The sequence below is a fragment of the Strix aluco genome, chromosome 24 (assembly GCF_031877795.1).
Source record: "Strix aluco isolate bStrAlu1 chromosome 24, bStrAlu1.hap1, whole genome shotgun sequence".
Lineage (NCBI taxonomy): Eukaryota > Metazoa > Chordata > Aves > Strigiformes > Strigidae > Strix > Strix aluco.
Genome location: NC_133954.1, coordinates 10,066,312 through 10,084,815, shown reverse-complemented (window position 1 = coordinate 10,084,815; position 18,504 = coordinate 10,066,312). Strand labels below are relative to the sequence as shown.

Genomic DNA, 18,504 nt, shown 5'->3' with positions numbered 1-18,504 from the left:
GTGTGTGCCTGCTGTGTACATTCCCACGCATGGGAGTGTGCATTTTTATGATCCAGAAGTTCTGTGCCGTAACTTCTGAATCCAAATGGTGGCATTTATTTAAGGTATTGAAAATCAACTCTCATAGTCCTGGAAAAAAACCCTAAGTATTGGCCAAAGATCTGAATTTTCCAGCTGAACTTTAACGTGTGCAGTTGTTTAAAGCAGCCTTCCTTTAATGTACACAGCTGTGCCCAGATGGGCTTGCTTGCTTTCCAGCAGCTTCCCGAGCCTTTTACTCAAGGTTTGTGTTTTTTCCTCTCGTTACCTACAGTGCTTTAGACTTACGGTAAAGAAGAGGTGGTTGTAGTTGCAGAGCTTTGCATTCCTCGCTGAGCTGTGCCTGTGTTTGCATGCAAAGCCATCGCCTCCCCTCTAACTATTTTAATCATTTCAGAAAGGGTGGGTCATCAGGCATTTGGCAGCGGGCTCCTTTTATACAGCCGAGGTGGAGTCAGCCAATGACCTGCAAGCCTGGAAAATTTTGCAGGGCAGTTTCACTGGCCGGCTCTGCAGAGCTGTGCCATTTGAATTTCAGCACAGACTCCACACACTGTGCTCTCCATTTCTGGCGTGTCTCCCAGCGCAGAGTTTAGCTGAGGCTCGGGTTTAGTTTTCGCTCCTCTCTCTCCCTGCAGTGACAGCTTCCCCCGGCTCCGCTAGCCAGGACTCCCGAGCGATCATGGAGGATACGACTCTGCAAATTATCGAACCACCAACTGCCTCCGAGGCCTCAGAGGAGCCAGTGCCCGAGGAACCCATCAAAGCAGACCAGATCAACGGCGTGATGGTGCTGACCCTTCTGGACAAGATCATTGGAGCCGTGGATCAGATCCAGCTGACCCAAACACAGCTGGAGGAGAGACAGCAAGAGATGGACAGCGCAGTGACCAGCATCCAGGGAGAACTCACCAAGCTGACAAAGGCGCACACCACCACCAGCAACACCGTGAACAAGATGCTGGAAAAAGTGCGCAAGGTGAGCGTCAACGTGAAAACCGTTCGGCAGAACCTGGAGAAGCAAGCTGGGCAGATAAAGAAGCTGGAGGCCAACGAAGCGGAGCTCCTGAAACGCAAAAACTTCAAAGTCATGATCTACCAGGTAAGGAGCTATTTCACGAGGTCTTTGTGTCCTGCTAGGGGGTGTTCTCCCCGCTAAGGGTTCTGTCCCGCTGCGTGGCCGGTCCCAACCTCCCCTGCCTGTCTGGCAGCCCGAACTGAGGCGGGTCCCAAGTAGCTCTCATTCATGATTTAAGTGGTCTGTGTGTTCTAAGGCAAGGTTTGACAGAGTTGCTACAGTTAACAGGATTTTTAATGAAGGTAGTGACAACGGCCCGAAGCACTCATTGCCATGGACCAGAAGTTTCAAAATAACCTGATTTTACTGCTTAGCTAAAAAAAGAACAAGAATGTGCGGGGTTCTGGAAGGGGGTATTGTAAATCCGTCTGCCAGCGTCGTTTCTACTGAGAGGCAACATGCGTATTGCTACGTGGAGAGCGATAATATTTCAGATTTGTGACATGCATCTGATAACAGTGAGAGTCCGTAACCCCGGCGTGGGGTCGGTCTCACTGACTGGGACAGAGCGACGTTAGAGAAAATGCACAACAGCTCCTTGGGCTCATTAGCACTCGGGTCTGCCCTTGCCGTGGAGCTTGTACTGATTTTCACGTTCTTTTTTTTTTGCAACTTGCAAGTCTTGAATGTTCTAGTTGTTTGGTTTCAATAACAGCTTTTGTTTGTTTGATGTTCAACCCCTGCACTAAGCATTGGATTTTTCCTTTAATATTAAACAAGAAGAGAGGGATACGTTTCTGTCAGTTTTCCTGTCCGGAGTTAGTCTTCCTTATCAGAGCAAACTCTTATGCTGGGCCACAGAAGAAAAGTGAGTGAAATAGTTAATGATTCCGTTAGAAGCCTCTGGGTTAATAATAGACAACATCAGGGACAAAGAGAGAAGCATCTAGTGCTGATCACAGGAAGAGAGAGAAGAAAAACTGAAAAAAAAAAAAAGGGAAAATGCTTCTTACTGCAGGATTTGAAGGGAGAGCTGATGATAATAGGCTCAGGAATCTAACAAGTACGGGGGCCTGTGTAACTCTGATTCAGAGCTTAAGCATTTGTAGTTTTATCATGCCCGAAAGGCTGAAATGCTCGAGTCTGTTCAGATCGTACAAGGCAAACTCACCAGTTACATTTGTATCAGGCTTTTGGGGGAGGCTAGGTCTGTCCATGGGAAAATAAAATAAACCTCTAAATGTACTGCAGAAGCAACAAGCGTTGCAAAATGAGAAGAGTGAAGGGAATTGTTTAGACATAACATTGTTGTGGGTTACGGAAATAGGTAGGAAGTTGGCAAGCTTCTAGGTCTTTGGAAGCATCCTGAACATTGGCAGATTGTCATTTGGGGAGCTGTTTGTTTTGGTTTGCTGCTGCTTATGAATATTGAGTGGAGTTTCTCTTTGAATATGAAAAAGCAATCCTGCTTCTAAAGGAAATCGGGGGCAATACTCCTGCCGATGGAATGAGGACGGCACAGCCTCTGAGAGAATCAGTTGACAAGGGACTACGGCGTGTGAATCATGAAGATATTAGGGAACAAAGAAATTATTATTTGTAAATCAGAACAGTGTCCCCGCATGGAATTCGCTGTGGTTTGACTGAGAGGCCACAGAGCACAAGTGAGAAGTTCTCCAGGTTTGCTTCATGTGAGACGGGGCCTTTGTGCCCTCAGGGCAGTCCCTGCGCTTCTGCGGGAAGCTGGGGGTGAGGGTCCCGCTCCGGGGAGGGCCGAGGGGCGGCCGCAGGCACGCGGGCTTGTGACGGCCAATGCCGAGGCAAGTGGAGTCTCTCCTGGAGGAGAAACTCTTGATTAGCTCTTAATGTGGTGCTTACACCGAGAAACAAAATCCACGATGGGCTTTTGATGTTTGAATAGTAGAAGGAAATAGGCCACGATAATATTAATGTGCCTGAGTAACCAATCCTTTTGTGGACAGTAGTGTTGTGCTGCGGTGCTGTGGCTGAGACAGACCCGTACGATGAGAATTCGGTGGCCAGGCTGGGCCACTGGAATGCCCGGGAAGATCGGGGTGCGTTTCTGCAGTCCTCTGCAATACTGCTCTGTCCTGCGTGGGGTGGAAACAGGGGTGTTGGGCCACAGAGGGTGTTTCTGGATGTGCCAGTCGCAGTCTGTCTCAGAGCTACATGGAGAAAACGGGGGTGCTCACGAGTTGCGTTACTCTGTGGCTTGTGCTCCACAGTAGCGTCACCCTGTGATCTCCAGTGAGCAGAAACCTGAACTGTAGGGCTGGGGGCAAGGAAAAATAATCTGTCGTGTGTAGGAGTCTCTCTTATTTGTGGAGGCCTTTTATTCTGACGAAGTTAAACATTTTGGGGGATCCTGGAAGTTTTGCTTCTGGCTTTGGGGGATTTTATTCTGCTTTGTCTTTACCTGGGAGGGACAGGATTTTCAGAGTTTGTGTCCTACTGTAATTAGGGAGATGTTGCTCTTCAGAGCTCCCTGGCACAGGCTGGGGCAACTGCACAGCAGATTTGCAAAAACATCAGGTTACAATTGTGTCCTGATTTATTCATATGAATATGTAATTCTAGGCACATTGATGACAAGAGTCGTACTTTGTCTGGGATTATGCAAAACAGATAATGCTAACACATTTAAATAATAAAACTATACAGAAAGAAGTGATATTTTTGTGTGTACGTTGTCCAGGTAGTTCTCGAATCGAGGATGATGTTCGGCAGCTTTACTGACACGGAACAATGTTATTTGTCACAAGAAGCCTGGTCGATTCCCGCTGGGTTACCTGTTTGCTAACACCCTTCTGTGGGTCAGCATTAATAATCATGAAATGTCAAAAAAATGTATCAAGAGTCTATAAAACCAAAACTTTATGATGGGCCCCACCCCGGGAGTTAAATGAGGAAAATTCACTGTTTTCCTAACTGTGTCTATTATTTACCAAAAAAAATTACAAAATGACTCTTTTCTAATTCAGTGCTTCACTTCTCAAGACCCGCTGCCTATCGAAGTCTGTGATAGGTCAGTAATGTCATTAATTCTGTGATGGCGAACAACATTGTTGCTACTTTCTAATCAGGAAAAGCTGCCTTGGGAAAGCTGTGATTAACCTCCTGTGCAATTGCATTTGCAGTTGCTATGGCTAAAAATGCAAAGATTTGTTATTCTTTTCTTTGGGACAACAAGAGATAAGCTCATCCTAAGAGACATAAAATATGACATAAAACCAGTGGTGGCTATTTTGAAGCCAGACAGCTGAGCAGAGCAGCAGCCGTGCTCGACGGGGATTTAGTGTTGCCTGATTCTGCGGTATGAAGAAATAAAAGGAGGTGAAGAGAAATCAGCTCTTTCCCGGTTATAGATGTCTGATTATTCTCTCCTTGCCGAATACCGCGTCCCCAGCAGTTTCGGACTATTTCAGGAGTGCAAATAAGACCTTTTGCCACCTTGGGAGAAGAGGTCAAACTGCGCGCGAGTTGTATTTTGCCAGCTGTTAGATTAGGAAAAAATGAAAATCGAATTTTGTTCCGGGAAGGCTTGATCTGTCGAGGTGGGCCTAGAGCACCCTGCCTGGGTAGTTTCAAACTTGGGGAGAAAGGGCCGAACTGAAAGTCCCTTCCCCTGGGGCGGTGAGGGCGAGGCACTCGGCGGAGCGTTACGGGCCGTTCCTCGCAGTCCCGCGCGTACATGCCCGCGCTGTCTCGCTCACTCTCTCACGTACACTTTTACCTGATTTTGCCAGGGGCTGGTCTGATTTCTACCAAGGTAAGAGTGTTTGTATCGACGTAATGTAGGGAATTAGATTGATTCTTGAGGATAAAATTAAAAAACCAACCCCCCTCCAGATTACCACATCTTGTTTTCAGACCTTGCCTACCAGAAGCAAAGGTGACAGAGCTCTGACAAGCTGCCGTGTCAGCAGGAGCTCAGGCTCTTGCCATAAACAGGACTTGCCTTCCTGAACACTCTGATGTCAAATGACTACGTGCTCTTATTAGCAGCCCCCGGGAACAGAGCTCCTCAGTGCTTCCTTTGTGCCCGCTGTCCTGGGCTCCTCTCTTTCAGACAAATTAGGACACCAACAAATTTGGTAAGAGTGGTTGCTAATAAAAACAAACTAAAGTGACTTCATCCCGAATCCCCTGGTTCTAGGGTACAAGAATCTGGGGCTGGTTACTACAGTTCATGATTAAATAATGGATGTCCCATGCACAAAGCTACTGCTCTGACACCAGCCAGCCTGCCACATTCAGCTGAAGAACAGCCAGTGTCAGCACTTACGTAAGCCCGGCATTTTTCCTCCAAACATTTTTCTACCATTAAACTTATTCCTGCAAATGTCAAAGGCCTGATTTTCTTGCAGCCGGACAAACGCTTGCAGCACTCGGCACACGTATTGAGTATTGAATTTCTGAAGTGTGCTGGTCCTTTATTTTGAGGCTCATGTGGGCGCCGAGCTCGAGGGAAGCCTGGCTCGTGATGCGCAGCATTGTTTGTTGGAAAGAGAGCGGCCTTTGTCGGCGGCGCGCGGACGGGGGCTCCCCACGCTGTCGGGTCCGGGGGCTCTCGCGGGGCTCCTCTGCGCTTCGGGTGACTCCAGCAGCCGCTCAGAGCCTCGGGAGACGTGGAGTTTCTCTGGGAAGGGCCGGGCCGTGACGAGCGCAGGGTAGAACGTGAAGCTCGGCCGTACAATGTGTGGGGTAGGTAGGGCTGGATGAGGAAGTATAAATAGCACAGCTTGGCTTTTGTGCCTTGAGTGGGCCTTATACGGACGAGAGCAACAGGATTGTCGATCATGGGGAGGAGGGATGAATGTCAAACCCTCACGTTAACGCCAGAGGTTTGGAGGCCAGACCTGAACTGCCTCGTTTTTAGGTCTGTGCTCCTCAGAAGAGAGCGTGGAAAAGCAGATGAGCTCAGGGGTCTGATGCGAGGCATGGGGCAGGGAGCACAGGGCACCCAAACCCCCGTACCGCAGCCGCCGCACCCACCGCCCCTGGGCTGCAGCCTTTCTCCACCTCCTGAGCACTGTGTCAGCTGCCCCGAGCTACGCTTTGGCTTCAGATTAATCATTCTGAAACAAAACCCTCATGAGTCTAATGACAGCAGCGTGTTCGTGGGAGCCAGCATGATCTGCAGCCCCAAGGAACAGCCTGTGTGGGTTACGTGCCTTGGGTCCGGTGGAGCTTGCCCAGCTACAGGCGTTAAAGAATAAACAGAAATTTCAAACCAAATCTGAATGGCAGCGCTGGGGGCAGGCGCGGGCGCTGGAGACCCGTTGGCTCCGTGTGCTTAGCAGCGCTCTGCGCCTGGGCTCCGTCCCTCTCCGGATCCGCAGCGGCACCGTACGCAGAGTCTGTTTTTCCCAGGGGTTCACTGCAGAGATTTGCATTGCAGCGCCGGGTGGGTTTTGTATTTATTTTCTGATAATACTTTAAAATAAAAGGCTGGTTTCATTTGCTGTGAATCCACTCCAAAGCAGCTCCCTTTGCAGCCGCAGCTGCTCTTATCCCAGGTTCAGCAGAGAATTACCGTGAGCTTCTCACCAGTGGGTTTGTGGATCAGCAACCTGCCAAATCCCAGGGAACATCCAGTGACAGTTCTGGTGTGGTCAGTGGGGACAGGATATTCCTCTCAGGCTGGATTTGCTTTTGCTTGATTTTATTCTGCTCTTAAACAAAATATGAAGGAGAATTAATCATGAAGTCTTTGTTAAAAACCACAAAAAATCTGAATCAAAACCACAAAAATTCTGAATTATACACACTGGTAGTCATTAATTAAGGGCCGATATTGTTTGTCTCTGACCCTTTGTCTTTGTTGCTGGAATACCGGGGTCTTAGCCCAGGAAGCTATCGTATCTTCCCTTCTGTCCTCCAGCTTTTGGTCACAGAAGTAGCAAAATTAGAGGTGAAAACATGCCATCCCAGGGGAAAGAGAGAAATATCGTTCAAGTCTATTCCTTCGGGCTGCAGCGCTGAACTCAGCTGCGTGTTCTCCATCCTTCGTAAGGGGCACCACGTTAACATCCTGATGTGCACAGAATCCTTCAGATTCTCTGCACGTTACTGAATTATAAGTCTCAAGATAATAATTCACAGGAGACTGAGCCTTAAAAAAATTTCACAATGTTAATATCTCTCACTTCCAGGATTTTTCTTAGTGCAGATTATCAATCCTTCTACCAATAGATAGTTCTGGAGCATGGATTTCTCTGCTGCAGCCTGGAGTCCACTGCATTAATATTTCATTGCTCAGGTATTATTTATAAGCAGTTAGTGCCAGGACTGCTTGCTTTGCTGAAATCCTTTCAGCGTTATAGTTACACACTGAGCTGTGCAGCAATAAATTGTCTCAGAGCAAAGGGCCAGAGACTGCTCAGCATCATAGGATAGGGTTAGATCGGATGATTAATGGCTCATGAAAATAAACCCAAAGGTAATATTCCTTCTGATCACATATTCCTCTCTCAGGCCTCTCTTGTGCCTCCAGCAGTGGCTCTGATCACGATGTCTGTGTGCCGCCAGCAGGGCCCTGCCCCGGGAGCGTGATGCAGCGCGGGGTTTACCGACCGTGCTCGGTGCTGGAGCGCTCTGGGTTCCAGTGAGACTGAGGCTCCTTTTCCCATTCCTAAGCTAGACACGAGCCCTCAGCAAAAATAAATTAACCCCTCGTGGATACAGAGCAGGAGAAACTCTCCAAGGCTGCATGTAACCAGGTTTGCGGGTCTGGGATTAGAAACCAAAGAATTCAAGAAGCCGGAGCCGGTCAGTGCTCAGGGAGGGACACGGTCCCACTCCTCGCCGGCGGGAGGGTGACCGGGACGTGCTCGAAGCTGCTCGGTGTTGTAGGTGCTGCAGAGCATGGGAAGGCTTTGAGCATCGTGGGAGAAGTGGTGCTCCTGCACGTTATCCCACTTCCCCCATTCCACGTAAACGCGAACGCTCTGTGGCTGCGGCGCGTCCCTCCGCCTGCCCCGCGCCGCTCGCGAGGTGCTGAGCCGCTGCGGTGACACCGCGCTGTCACCCGGCCCCGCTCCCGGCCGGGCACGAGCGAGCGGCCCCGCTCAGGCCAGCGCCACCCGTTGTCCAGAGCAGCACGGCCTGACCTGCGCCCCGACCCGCGGAGGGCTGCGCCCCGGCTCCCCCGGTGCCCCGCAGGGCCACGCGCTGCCCTGGCTCAGGGACGAGCAGGGGACCGCGCGCTCCGCTCTGGGACGCGGCTGTGGCCCACGGGCACAGCGGTGACTCATGAGCTTTTGGGCAACGTGCTCAGCCCTCTTCTGTCCTCTGTGCGATAACGTTGCCCTCTTGGTTCTGCCAGATCTTCTACAACTGACAAAGTACCTGAAGAATTGTGGGTCCATGGTCCAGCTGCAAGACGAGAGAAAGACCAGAAGCAAAGGTGCTCAGTGTCAGCGAGGGAAAATCAAATATTTAGAATAAAAAGTCTCAGGATGTTTATAGCTTTATGTGAGGATGCAAGTGTCAGCATCAGCCCAGATCTGTCTGCAAATCATCTGTAATGCAAACGCCGTATTTACTGGTTTGCTGTTCAAAACCAGCTCTGGAATTATTAATCAGCTGAGACAGGTTTATCCGGGAGGAGCGGTTCTGAGAGTAAAGCCAGTTGTACAAACAGGCTGATAACAGGATCAAAACTTTTTTCTGCTGTCAGAGGAAAAAGAACCAAAACCTTTTCACTCTGCAATCTATTTACTTCTCTGTTTCCTAAGCCCTGCCTTTCTTCTGACTCACTGTTAGGCAAAAGCACTTTTCCAAGCGCAGCCTCCTCCTCTCCCCACGCGTTCCGCCCTTGCCTTTCACCATCAGGTTCGAAGTGGCTCCAGCGCCGGTGCCAGGCTGCTCATTCTCACCAGCTAACGAAGAAGCTGCAGCCTTTGAGGACGCAGCTTCCAGGACACAGAGTAACTAGACGTGCCTGATAGAAAGAAGTGCCAGGAAGATTGCACAATATACACAGTTACAGAGGGTGGAAGGGCTTCTGCTAGTCAGGGAGATACTAGAGAGCAAACTAGCTTATGCCTTTAACATTTACCTAATCCCAACCTATTTTGCTTTCCCCCCTCGTATTTTAGAGCTTTTCCTTTGTCTCAGCAGTATTCTTTGGTGACTTCTCACTGCAGGAGTCAGTAGTCTTCTCTCTAAGGGCTTGAGGCTTTTTTTATGGATCTCTTGGCACTCTTGGAGATAAAACCTGTCCAACCTTTGGAACGCAAGAGTCGAGGCCAAGTCTGATTTTGCGGTGAGCATTTTGCTGTGTCACTGGGTGTAGAGGTCTGTAAGCTGCTGGGTATTGTCCAGCTTTGGTTCAGGGTATGGTTAGTACGCTGACAAAGCCAGCGGATGGAATCACACCCAGCTGCTTCGATCTCTCCAGCTTGTGTGTTTGAATTAATAAACATGGGGGTTTAAATCACTGTCTTTTCATAATCACACACCTACAAGCACACTCTGCTTTCAGCCGCACCACAGAACTGGGACGTATCTCCAGAACCGCCGACATCAAATCGCTCTGTGAGCAGCAGTGTGAGAAGAGCAGAACCTGGCCCTATGGCAGTGCCTGAAACCATGGAAGGGATTCCTCACCCCCTAGGACCTGCTGTAAATTAGAGAAGGAGACTCTTCCTTCTAATAAATCTTTGCTGACTGTCTATTCTGTCAGATTTTGCTACCTGGCTTCTCCCTTTACTAAACTATGCCCCTGTGCCTTTTCTCTCTGCCTGTTCTCATGCTAATCCGGATCACTTGGTTGGCGATGTTCCTGATCAGACTCCCAGCAGGGACAGGTAAGTTCTTCCATTGTGTTTCCTTTCCACTGGCCATTGAAATGCAGTTTTCCTCGTCTTAGCCCCAGAAGATCCAGAGCGTGCGCTTTGAGGCTTCGCCGGGGACTGCCCTCTGAGCCGTCTCCAGGAACGGTTCCCCCTGCCCGCGCTGCGGAAAGTGCCATGGCCCCAGCCAGCAGAAGACGTGTGAGGAGGCAGCAGTTTAGGGCCCCGGCAGGAATACCCCCCCGAAGATCGCTCTGAACCTCTCCTGAAGCTCTGAGAGCTGCTGATTCCAGAGCCTTTGCCTCTCCGCCGGCTTGTGGCTGCTGCCAGCCTTCAGTCCTGCCAGGCAGAAATGCCTCTGCTTGTTGACTAATCCGCTTGCTGCTGCTGCCCGCTGCTGCCCCAGTTACGGTGGATGGCGAGGAGCTGAGTTGAGGTGCTGTGTGGCTTGCATGAAGGGCTAGCAGCCCGGAGCAGTCGGCTCTGCTGGCATCTGCTGTGACTGGGCAAACCCTGCCTGTTTTCTGAGCCTCAGTTTCTCCCTCTGAAATAGAGAGCTGGTAATATCTCCCTCCTCAGGCTCCTCGTAAGCTTTAGTTTGTGAGTGTTTGTGAAATGGTTTGAAGTTGTTTTAAATAGATAAAAGACAGGCAGGAGCACAAACTGTGGGACATAAAGCTACAGTTGTCTCAGGTCGGTGCTGCAGCATCCATTCCTGCTCAGCGGCAGTTCACTCCGAGCTGGGCTTCTGCACAGTGGAGCCGGTGGAGACTTTAACTGCTGTTTACTGAGCACCTATCTCATGCCAAAGGGCCGCCAGGAACAGCCTAGAGCCCCGATAGCCTTCCTCTCGTTGTGTGGCTGCTGGAGAAGGTAGCCTAAGCCCCCGTTGCCTGCTCGTTGGGCGGCCACCCCGCAGTGTGACAGCGCTGCCCGTGGGAGCGGCCACCTCGGTCGGTGGACAGGGCTGCCCCGGGAGCCAGGCGAAGGCCAACGCAGCCCGGGAATCGGGGTCTCTGCGGGGAGCTGCCAGGGAAAACTTCTCCTTTTCAAGGAGAGTGACAAGATTTTTTAAAAAGGCACATTTCTGTGATATGGCAAGAGACTCTGATAGCAATTACAGTCTCCACAGAAAAAGCCTGTTCCAACAAGGCACTGGAGAAGAGAGCACAGCCCTCCTCTCTTCTGCGCAGGCACCCCCCACCCCCGGGCTCTGCTGGGCTCTGGGGGCTTGGCAGGTGCGTGGCTGTTACTCGGGAATCACTGACTCCTTCCGTGACACTGACGGAAGGTCGGCACAGAAAAGTGTCCTGGCAGAGCAAAACAGTTATCATGGCAACGGGAGGGCAGAACTTTTTCCTCTCTGGCAAGGCTCGATGTGACCTGGAAGGCTGTTTTGTGCCCAGATGCTTTCAGTCCTCCCTTCCCCCCCCGGGCTGCTCTGACCTGCCCCGGGTGGGCAGGGAGGGGCTGGCGTGGCCCAGGGGCTGCGGCCGGGATCAGCCCTTCTGGGTCCCAGCAGAGCCTGGGGACACGAGCCGGTCACCTCCTGCACGTTACGGCTGCATGTCAACCAAACTCAACTGTGTGCGCTGTTGCCATTGTGTAAAAATAACGGAACGAAATGAACTGCAGATGTGATAGCATGCGCGTGTGAAAATCTGCCATTAAACCTTCAAACCGGAGACCGCAGTGGCTGGGAGTTCTGGGACTCTGTTTTTTACACTCTGACAAGAGCCTCTTCAAGACCAGTCCTAATTCTGGTGTTTTGGGAATATTCCCCAGATTTGCTGGTGGTTCTGCAGCGCTTGAGGAGCTCTGCTGGGCTGGGAATGCAGCTCAGCTTTGGGTCCCATTGGCCTTTCCTATGGCAGGGGAAGTGTTTACATGTGTTGTAGCAACGCGGCCCTGCGGGGCTGCCGGGGTGACTCACGGCGAGGGAACTCGCCTTGAAAACAATGTCAGATAAAAACCCGCTTAGCGGAGCAAGGCAGAGGCCGGTCTGCCCCGCAGATCTGACCGCTCTGAGTTGTTTGAAGTAGGAGGAATACAGAGCAGCCCCACACCCCGTCAGCTGGCAGGCAGCTGCCTCCCAGGCTGGGCACGGCCCCGGGGCCCCTCCGGGCACCCACAAGCTCCCAGGGGGCTGCCAGTCCCTTGGCTCTGCCAGCGGAGGGACCTGCCGGGGAGCTCTGTGCCCGAGGGACGGCACAGCCGTGAGCGCCAGACCCTGAAATGGGCCGGGGGGGGCACATTGCAAAGGCCTAAAAGAAAAACAGAGCTTGGATCAGAGCTGAAGCTTTGCGTGAAGCGCAGCGGCTGGCAGCGAGCTCAGAGGCCGCCTGTCCTGCTGGGCGTAGCTCTGCTTTGTGCACAGAGCAGAAAGATTCTTCGTCTGCTGGTATAAAAATCTTCTGAGAAATCTTGTTTACCCGCTGTCTTGTGCCAGCTGGATTCAAGCTGTCTTAGAGAACGGAACGGGTTTGCATCTGCTGACCGGGAGCCAGGGTTTGAACACCCCAACAGCAGGGATGCCAAGACCCAGGATTTTGGACTCGCCCACTTCAAGGGTCAGTATTTTCCCAGTAAAAATAGAGTAGTTGGAATGCCTGGTGTTAAAAATGCAGCTCATCTGGATGAGTCATGAGTGAAATAAAGTGCACAGACCATAGTGCCTTGCCCAGAGCAGGGATTTGTGTGGCAGCCACCCGTAGACCCGGGATGGTTCTTGATTGTTCCAGCGAGGTCCCATTGTCCTCTGTGTGTGTCTGTAGGCACGTTCTGCCCGCAGCGGGCAGCTCCCCTTCTCCGCAGGAGAAACACCTCTCAGGCAGGGAGGAGGAGCCCCTTGGCGGCATTTGGGCAGTGCCTGGGTGCGGCTGGGGAGCTGCACGCGAGGGATGCTCAGCAGCAACGTCCTTGTCCCGTTAAGACGTGCCAGAGCTGTTGGCTGTGCTGGCAGCAGCTGTCCTGGGCACACACCAGAGCCCCTAAACCAGCAGGAACGTTCCCTGGGTGCAGGTGGGCTCGGGGTCGGGAAAGTGGCCCCGGCACGCCGTGCTGAAAATCCACCAGCTGTCCTCCAGCTGGTTATCTACGGCTCGGAGAAGCAATCAGACTGAAGAGGAGTCAGGGGAAAAAAATGCAGAAATTATACCAGGCAGAGGAAAGAGAGACGCCCTACCGGGGGCCCTCGGCCAGCCCGACGCCCCGCAGCGGGCACGTCACCCCGGCCAGCCTGGCCCTGCCGCAGAGGGGCCGGGAGAGGCCTCCAAAGGGTTTCCCAGGAGCAGCTGGAGAAAAGCTCTTGGAAATGGTCTGGAGGGGGGACGTTGGGGCTGGAGCCATCTTACTGATGGAATAGCTGCAGTCCCGCTTTGCCTCTGTGTGGGAGCAACGGTGCCTCCTGAAAGAGGCGGGAGCAGAGTCTCAAGTCCGTGAGCGGTGCTGGGCTGGAGCTCGGGCAGCTGCCGGAGGGGCCGGTGGGGGGGCAGGAGCGTGGGTCTGTCCCTGGGTGCAGTCTGTGGGGGGGAGGATCCAACGACCGGGCAGCTGCTGTTCTCGGGGTTAGAGAGCCCTCACCCTGACGGGGGTTGCGCCAGCTCTGCCGTGCACCGGGAGCTGCCGCTGGCCACGTCGTCACGGTTGTGAGGAGAGAGCTGCAGGATGCTGCCGGGGTGGGGTGGGTGTGCTGCTGGTGCAGCCCGTTCAGCCACATCGGAAAATTCAGTCAGATGCTGGTGTAACACGAGGAAAGGCAGTTACTTATGTGGCAGACGTGGAGTTTTTGAGGTGGTGTTTCTTTCTGCAGACACATGTTCTGGAGCTAACTGATAAGTATCTGAGTTTGCAGGATATGGCCTGTTTCCAGTGGCGGTCCTGCCAGGCGAGAGGGGGATGCCTTTGTCCTGGCTCATTGTGTTCACTCGAGGGAAGGAAGTGGCTGGAGTTCCTGATGTTCTCGCCTGGCGGGGCAGGGTCCCCCCCACTCTCTGGGATTGCTCCAGCAGGTGTTGTTGTGGAGAACAGGCTCCCTGCCTTCCCCGTGACGTGGAGTTGTTCTGGACTGACCTGACCCTCTGGAGAGCATGTGTATTGTTTTCTCCTGAAGTGGCTGATCAAATGAAGAAACCATATGTTGGCCACTTCGCCTTAATCTCCAGAAAGTATCTGGGACCTGAGCTGTGCTCTGGGGGGTGAAGAGCTTTGCCCAGCGCAGCTCTCTGCTCTGAATAAAACCCAGAACGAAAGCCCTGCTCTGGCAGACTCTGCTGCAGCCCGTGTCCCCTCCGCTGAGCCGTGCTCCGCAGAGCTGACTTTTCACTGTTCACAGAGCTTTCCCCAGGTGCCCTCATATTTCCAGAACTTCAGCTTCCCCACGGAACAGCACTGTCCTGTGCTTGGGGAAGAACGAGGAAGCAGCTAGAAGCATCCGAATTTCACCCAGGTGAAGCTGTGCTGGAGTCACGTATTCAATAAGTTTATGTCAGCATCAGTGGTGTAAGGGAAGGAAGAGCTGGGGCCAGCGTTGCTGGCCGAGCCGAGCAGCCCCGTGTCTGCAGAGGGACCGTCCTGTCCCGCCTCCGACCACGGGCTCGGCCGGAGCAGCAGCGTGGCCATCCTGCTGCCCAGGCTTTTCCCCAAAGCTCGGCCCAGCAGCTCTGCTCTCTGCGTGCCCGTTCCACACGCACCCTCGCGGCTGCTGCTGGCTCTCTGACAGCGCTCGTCTCGGCAGCTCCACGCTGCTCCCGCCCAGCTCTGTGGATTAAAACCACTTGGGCAATAAATTTCCGAATCGTGGGCTGCAGCCCCGCAGCTGTGAGGCTTCGTACAGTGATGGGCTATTTCCAGCCTGTCCTGGGAACAGAGAGGTGATTCATGGCAGCAGGGACGCACGCTATGTGCTGCTGGGATGAAAACCAATCCCACTCCAGAGCTGTGCCCCTCTCCCGGGCACATGCTTGTCCTCTGCCACTGGGATCAGAAACTTGGCTGACCCGGGAGAGTGGAGAAGCTGAATGAACTCACCCGAGTAGAGACAGCGTAACCTTGCAGACCGAGCTGCGTGAGCCGGGGCCGACGTCTTCAGATACGGGCTCGGACAAATTCCTGGGCTTATTCCCCAGCGGAGGAATGGGACAGACAGGGCGGCCTGCTGCATCCCAGGAGATGTCCCAGCCCCACATCTGGATCCTGCCGGCCTTGGGAAAGTCCGAGCGCAGAGCGGGGTGGGCCAGGCCCGTGTCTGCACACCGGGCAGCGTGGCCGGACGCCCAGCTCCGGACTGTGCTGCCCTCTGCAGCCCAGCACCACGCTGGCCCTGGGGCCACCATGGGCCGGACCCTAGCCAGGCTGGAGAGCTGGGGGCAGCCAGTGGGGTCACCAAGAGAGACCACCCGTGGGAAGGGAGCCGGAATGCCGTGGGCTGGGGGGCACGGGAAGGGCTCTGGGCAGGCACCGGGGAGCAGGATGGGGGCTTTGGTCCTGGTGTGACGGCCAGGTCCTGGGGTGGAGCTGAAACTGGAGGGGCCGGGACTGTGACAGGGGCACAGGAGGAAGGGAAAAGTGTCCCATTTCAGTGCTGGCCTGCTTCTTCCTGCGCTGCTGGAGTCACGGAGGGGTTTGGAGCCAGCCCAGAGAGAGCAGAGCTGGTTATACCCGAGCTGAAATACAGCAGAGCCCTAAGCTGTGCGGTTAGAGCAGATCCTCGTTACGGGGATTTATCGGGTGCGCTAAGGGCGGGTGAGCCCAGGCCTGGTGTCGCCTGGCTCTGTTTGCCTCTGCTCTGCGGCACTGCCGGGCGCGGGGGGCTGGAGAGGCTCTGTGTGTGTGTGTGTCTGTGTGTGTGTGTGTCTGTGTTGTGTGTGTCTGTGTGTGTGTGTCTGTGTGTGTGTGTCTGTGTGTGTCTGTGTGAATGTGTGTCTGTGTTGTGTGTGTGTGTCTGTGTGTCTGTGTGTGTGTGTGTGTGTGTCTGTGTGTCTCACTGGCTCCGCTCTGTGTCTTGCAGGATGAAGTGAAGCTCCCGTCTAAACTGAGCATCAGCAAGTCTCTAAAGGAGGGTGAAAAGCTGGAGAAGGAAGGCGAGGGCGAGGAGGTGCCTGTGGGCGAGGACCATGCAGAGGAGGACCATGTCCAGCTCTCCTCGGATGAGGAGGTGGAGATTGAAGAGATTATCGAAGAGTCACGGGCAGAGCGCATCAAAAGGAGCGGCATGAAAAGAGTGGATGACTTTAAGAAGGCATTCTCAAAGGAGAAGATGGAGAAGACTAAGCTAAAGACCAAGGAAAACCTGGAGAAGACCCGCCACAACTTGGAGAAGACCCGCCACAACCTGGAGAAGAGGATGAACAAACTGGGCACCAAGATTGTGACTAACGAAAGGAGAGAGAAGATGAAGACCTCTCGGGACAAGCTGAGGAAGTCTTTCACCCCTGACCACACCATCTATGCCAGGTCCAAGACAGCCGTCTACAAAGTGCCACCCTTCACTTTCCATGTCAAGAAAATAAGAGAGGGCGAGGTGGAAGTGAAAGCCACGGAGCTGGTGGAGGTTGGTGGAGAGGAGGGAGAAAACTCGGATCTGCTGCGCGGGGAGAGCCCCGAGATGCACACGCTGCTGGAGATCACGGAGGAGTCGGACGCGGTACTGGTGGACAAGAGCGACAGCGAGTAGGACAGGCTGCAGCGCGGAAGGGTTGCGGACGACGGCTGAACACGTAATCATTCACATTTCGAGATCTCTCTCTGCCCTGGTGCCCCAGGGGAAGCGTACACTATGCATCTTTACTACCCTGCAGAGCCGACGCCAATCCCCTGCCTGCTTGGACAAGGTGTATTTTATATTTTAGCTTTAGCACACAGAAACGTTAGGAACACGGGACTGTTTTTCTTACACTGTTAAATCACCCTTGGAGACCATTCCTGCTGCAGGCTGCGTGAGAGCCTTCGAGCACCAGACCCGAAGACGGGCTTTGAGCGACGGGGACCCGGCCCAGCTGGAGAGTGCTAAAACCAAGATAACGGCTGTACACCTGGAAAGCTCAAGTGTCCGCCGAAAGCAAAGAGACCTGGTGTCAAGAAAGCTTCCTGCCAAGCAGCATGCCGGCCCACGGCACCCCGGCTCCCCACGCCCGCGGGCAGGAAGACTCCCAGCACCCAAACCGGCCGCGAGGAACCGTGCCGCAGCCCGCGTGCGGGAGGGCAGAGCCGAGCCAGTCCTGCTGCCGGGCTGAGAAGGGGCGAAGCTGAGCCAGGCGCGTGGCACGCAGGCGGGCCGGCTCCCCTCTGCCCTCCCGGGGGCTGGCGGACCGGCGGTGCCCAGGATGGCTTCGCCACAAAGCCGCCCGGCTGCCGGCGCTGCCGCGGGTGCCGGTGCGCAGGTGGCACAGCCGGGACCCGCTGCTCCTCCCCGCCACGCTGGGGCCGTCGCTGCGGCAGCCCCGGGGCCGCGGCAGGAGCAGCGTGGGCCGCCCGCGCCCCTGCCCAGGCTACGAACCCGGCTGCCAGAGGCCCAGTGGCCGTGGGCGAGTCCTCGCCGGGGCAGGGAGCGCGGTGGAGGTGGGGTGCTGGATCCGACCCTCTGCACCCGCAGGGGCGGCAGCAGCCGGCCGCGAGGCGCACGCTGGCTGCCCGGGGAGGGGGGACGTGCCCACAGCGGTGCCGGAGCAGCCGCCACCGGCCGCAGCTTGTCCCGGAGGGACACGGGACGTGCTGATGCCCCGGGGGCTCTCGACGCTCCGAGCGCAGCCTTGACACCGGTCCAGCACCGGACCTTGAGTATTTCTGAGCATCCTCTTTCTCCAGGGGTCCCGGCACGGCTCAGGCTCGCACCCCCCTCCCGCGCTTTCCTCCCCGTTTCCCGCTTTCTGCAGCTTCACCCCCGACCCCGCGGCGGCGCAGCTCGAGGCACCGCCCGGCTCGGCCCGGGGCTGCCCCGCGGCACGACCGGGCCCCGCAGGAGCCGGCGGCGAGGCCGGACCCAGCGGGCGGCGGGGGCTGGGCCCGGGGCGGCCGAGCCCGGCGGGCAGCGCGGAGGGTCCCGGCACCGCTCACCCCGTCTGCGGGCGGGGCGCGGCCGCTGCCCCCCGGCAGGGAGCGGCTGCTGCTGCACACCCACCCCGGTGTATAAACTCGCTTTGGCCTGGCCGCGGCCCCGGGGGTCCGTCCCGGTGCCTGCACCGCCGGGGCCCGTGTCGGTGCCCGGGAGGTGCCGGTCCGTGTGTCGGCCGCGGGGCTCCCGCGAGGCCCTGCCCACGCCCCGCCCGCAGCCCAGCGCGGGGTCCCCGCCCGCCTCCCCGGAGCCTCCCGCGGGCCCACGGGCGGTTTTGTCCCCGCGGCCGCGCCCCGCCCGCCGCGCAGCGCAACTAATAAAGTCTCTTTTCTAAACCACCAGCGTGCGGCCTGTCCATGGCGCCGGCCGGGCCGCGGGGGGCGCGGGGTGGCCCAGGGGAGACCCACACACACAGACACGGACACGCGGGGCCGGGTCCCGCCGCCCCACGCGGGGGCGCTGCCGAGCTCGGGGCCCGCCGGGGGCGGCGCTGCCCCTTTAAGACGCGGTGGCGGCGGCCGCGGCCGCGCGGTGACGTCACGGCGCTGCCCGGAACTCAGCCGGGTTTCCCGCACGGC

General features: G+C 55.3%; 1 protein-coding gene across 1 annotated transcript; it reads left to right on the top strand.

Annotated features, from left to right (window-relative positions):
• The first annotated feature begins 551 nt into the window (after positions 1-551).
• On the top strand, positions 552-18,264 carry CAVIN1 (caveolae associated protein 1). The gene is made up of 2 exons (XM_074849625.1): positions 552-1,141; positions 15,884-18,264. Exons 1-2 carry the CDS (start codon positions 722-724, stop codon positions 16,547-16,549), a joined length of 1,086 nt encoding a protein of 361 aa, XP_074705726.1. The 5' UTR covers positions 552-721; the 3' UTR covers positions 16,550-18,264.
• Positions 18,265-18,504: the final 240 nt, after the last annotated feature.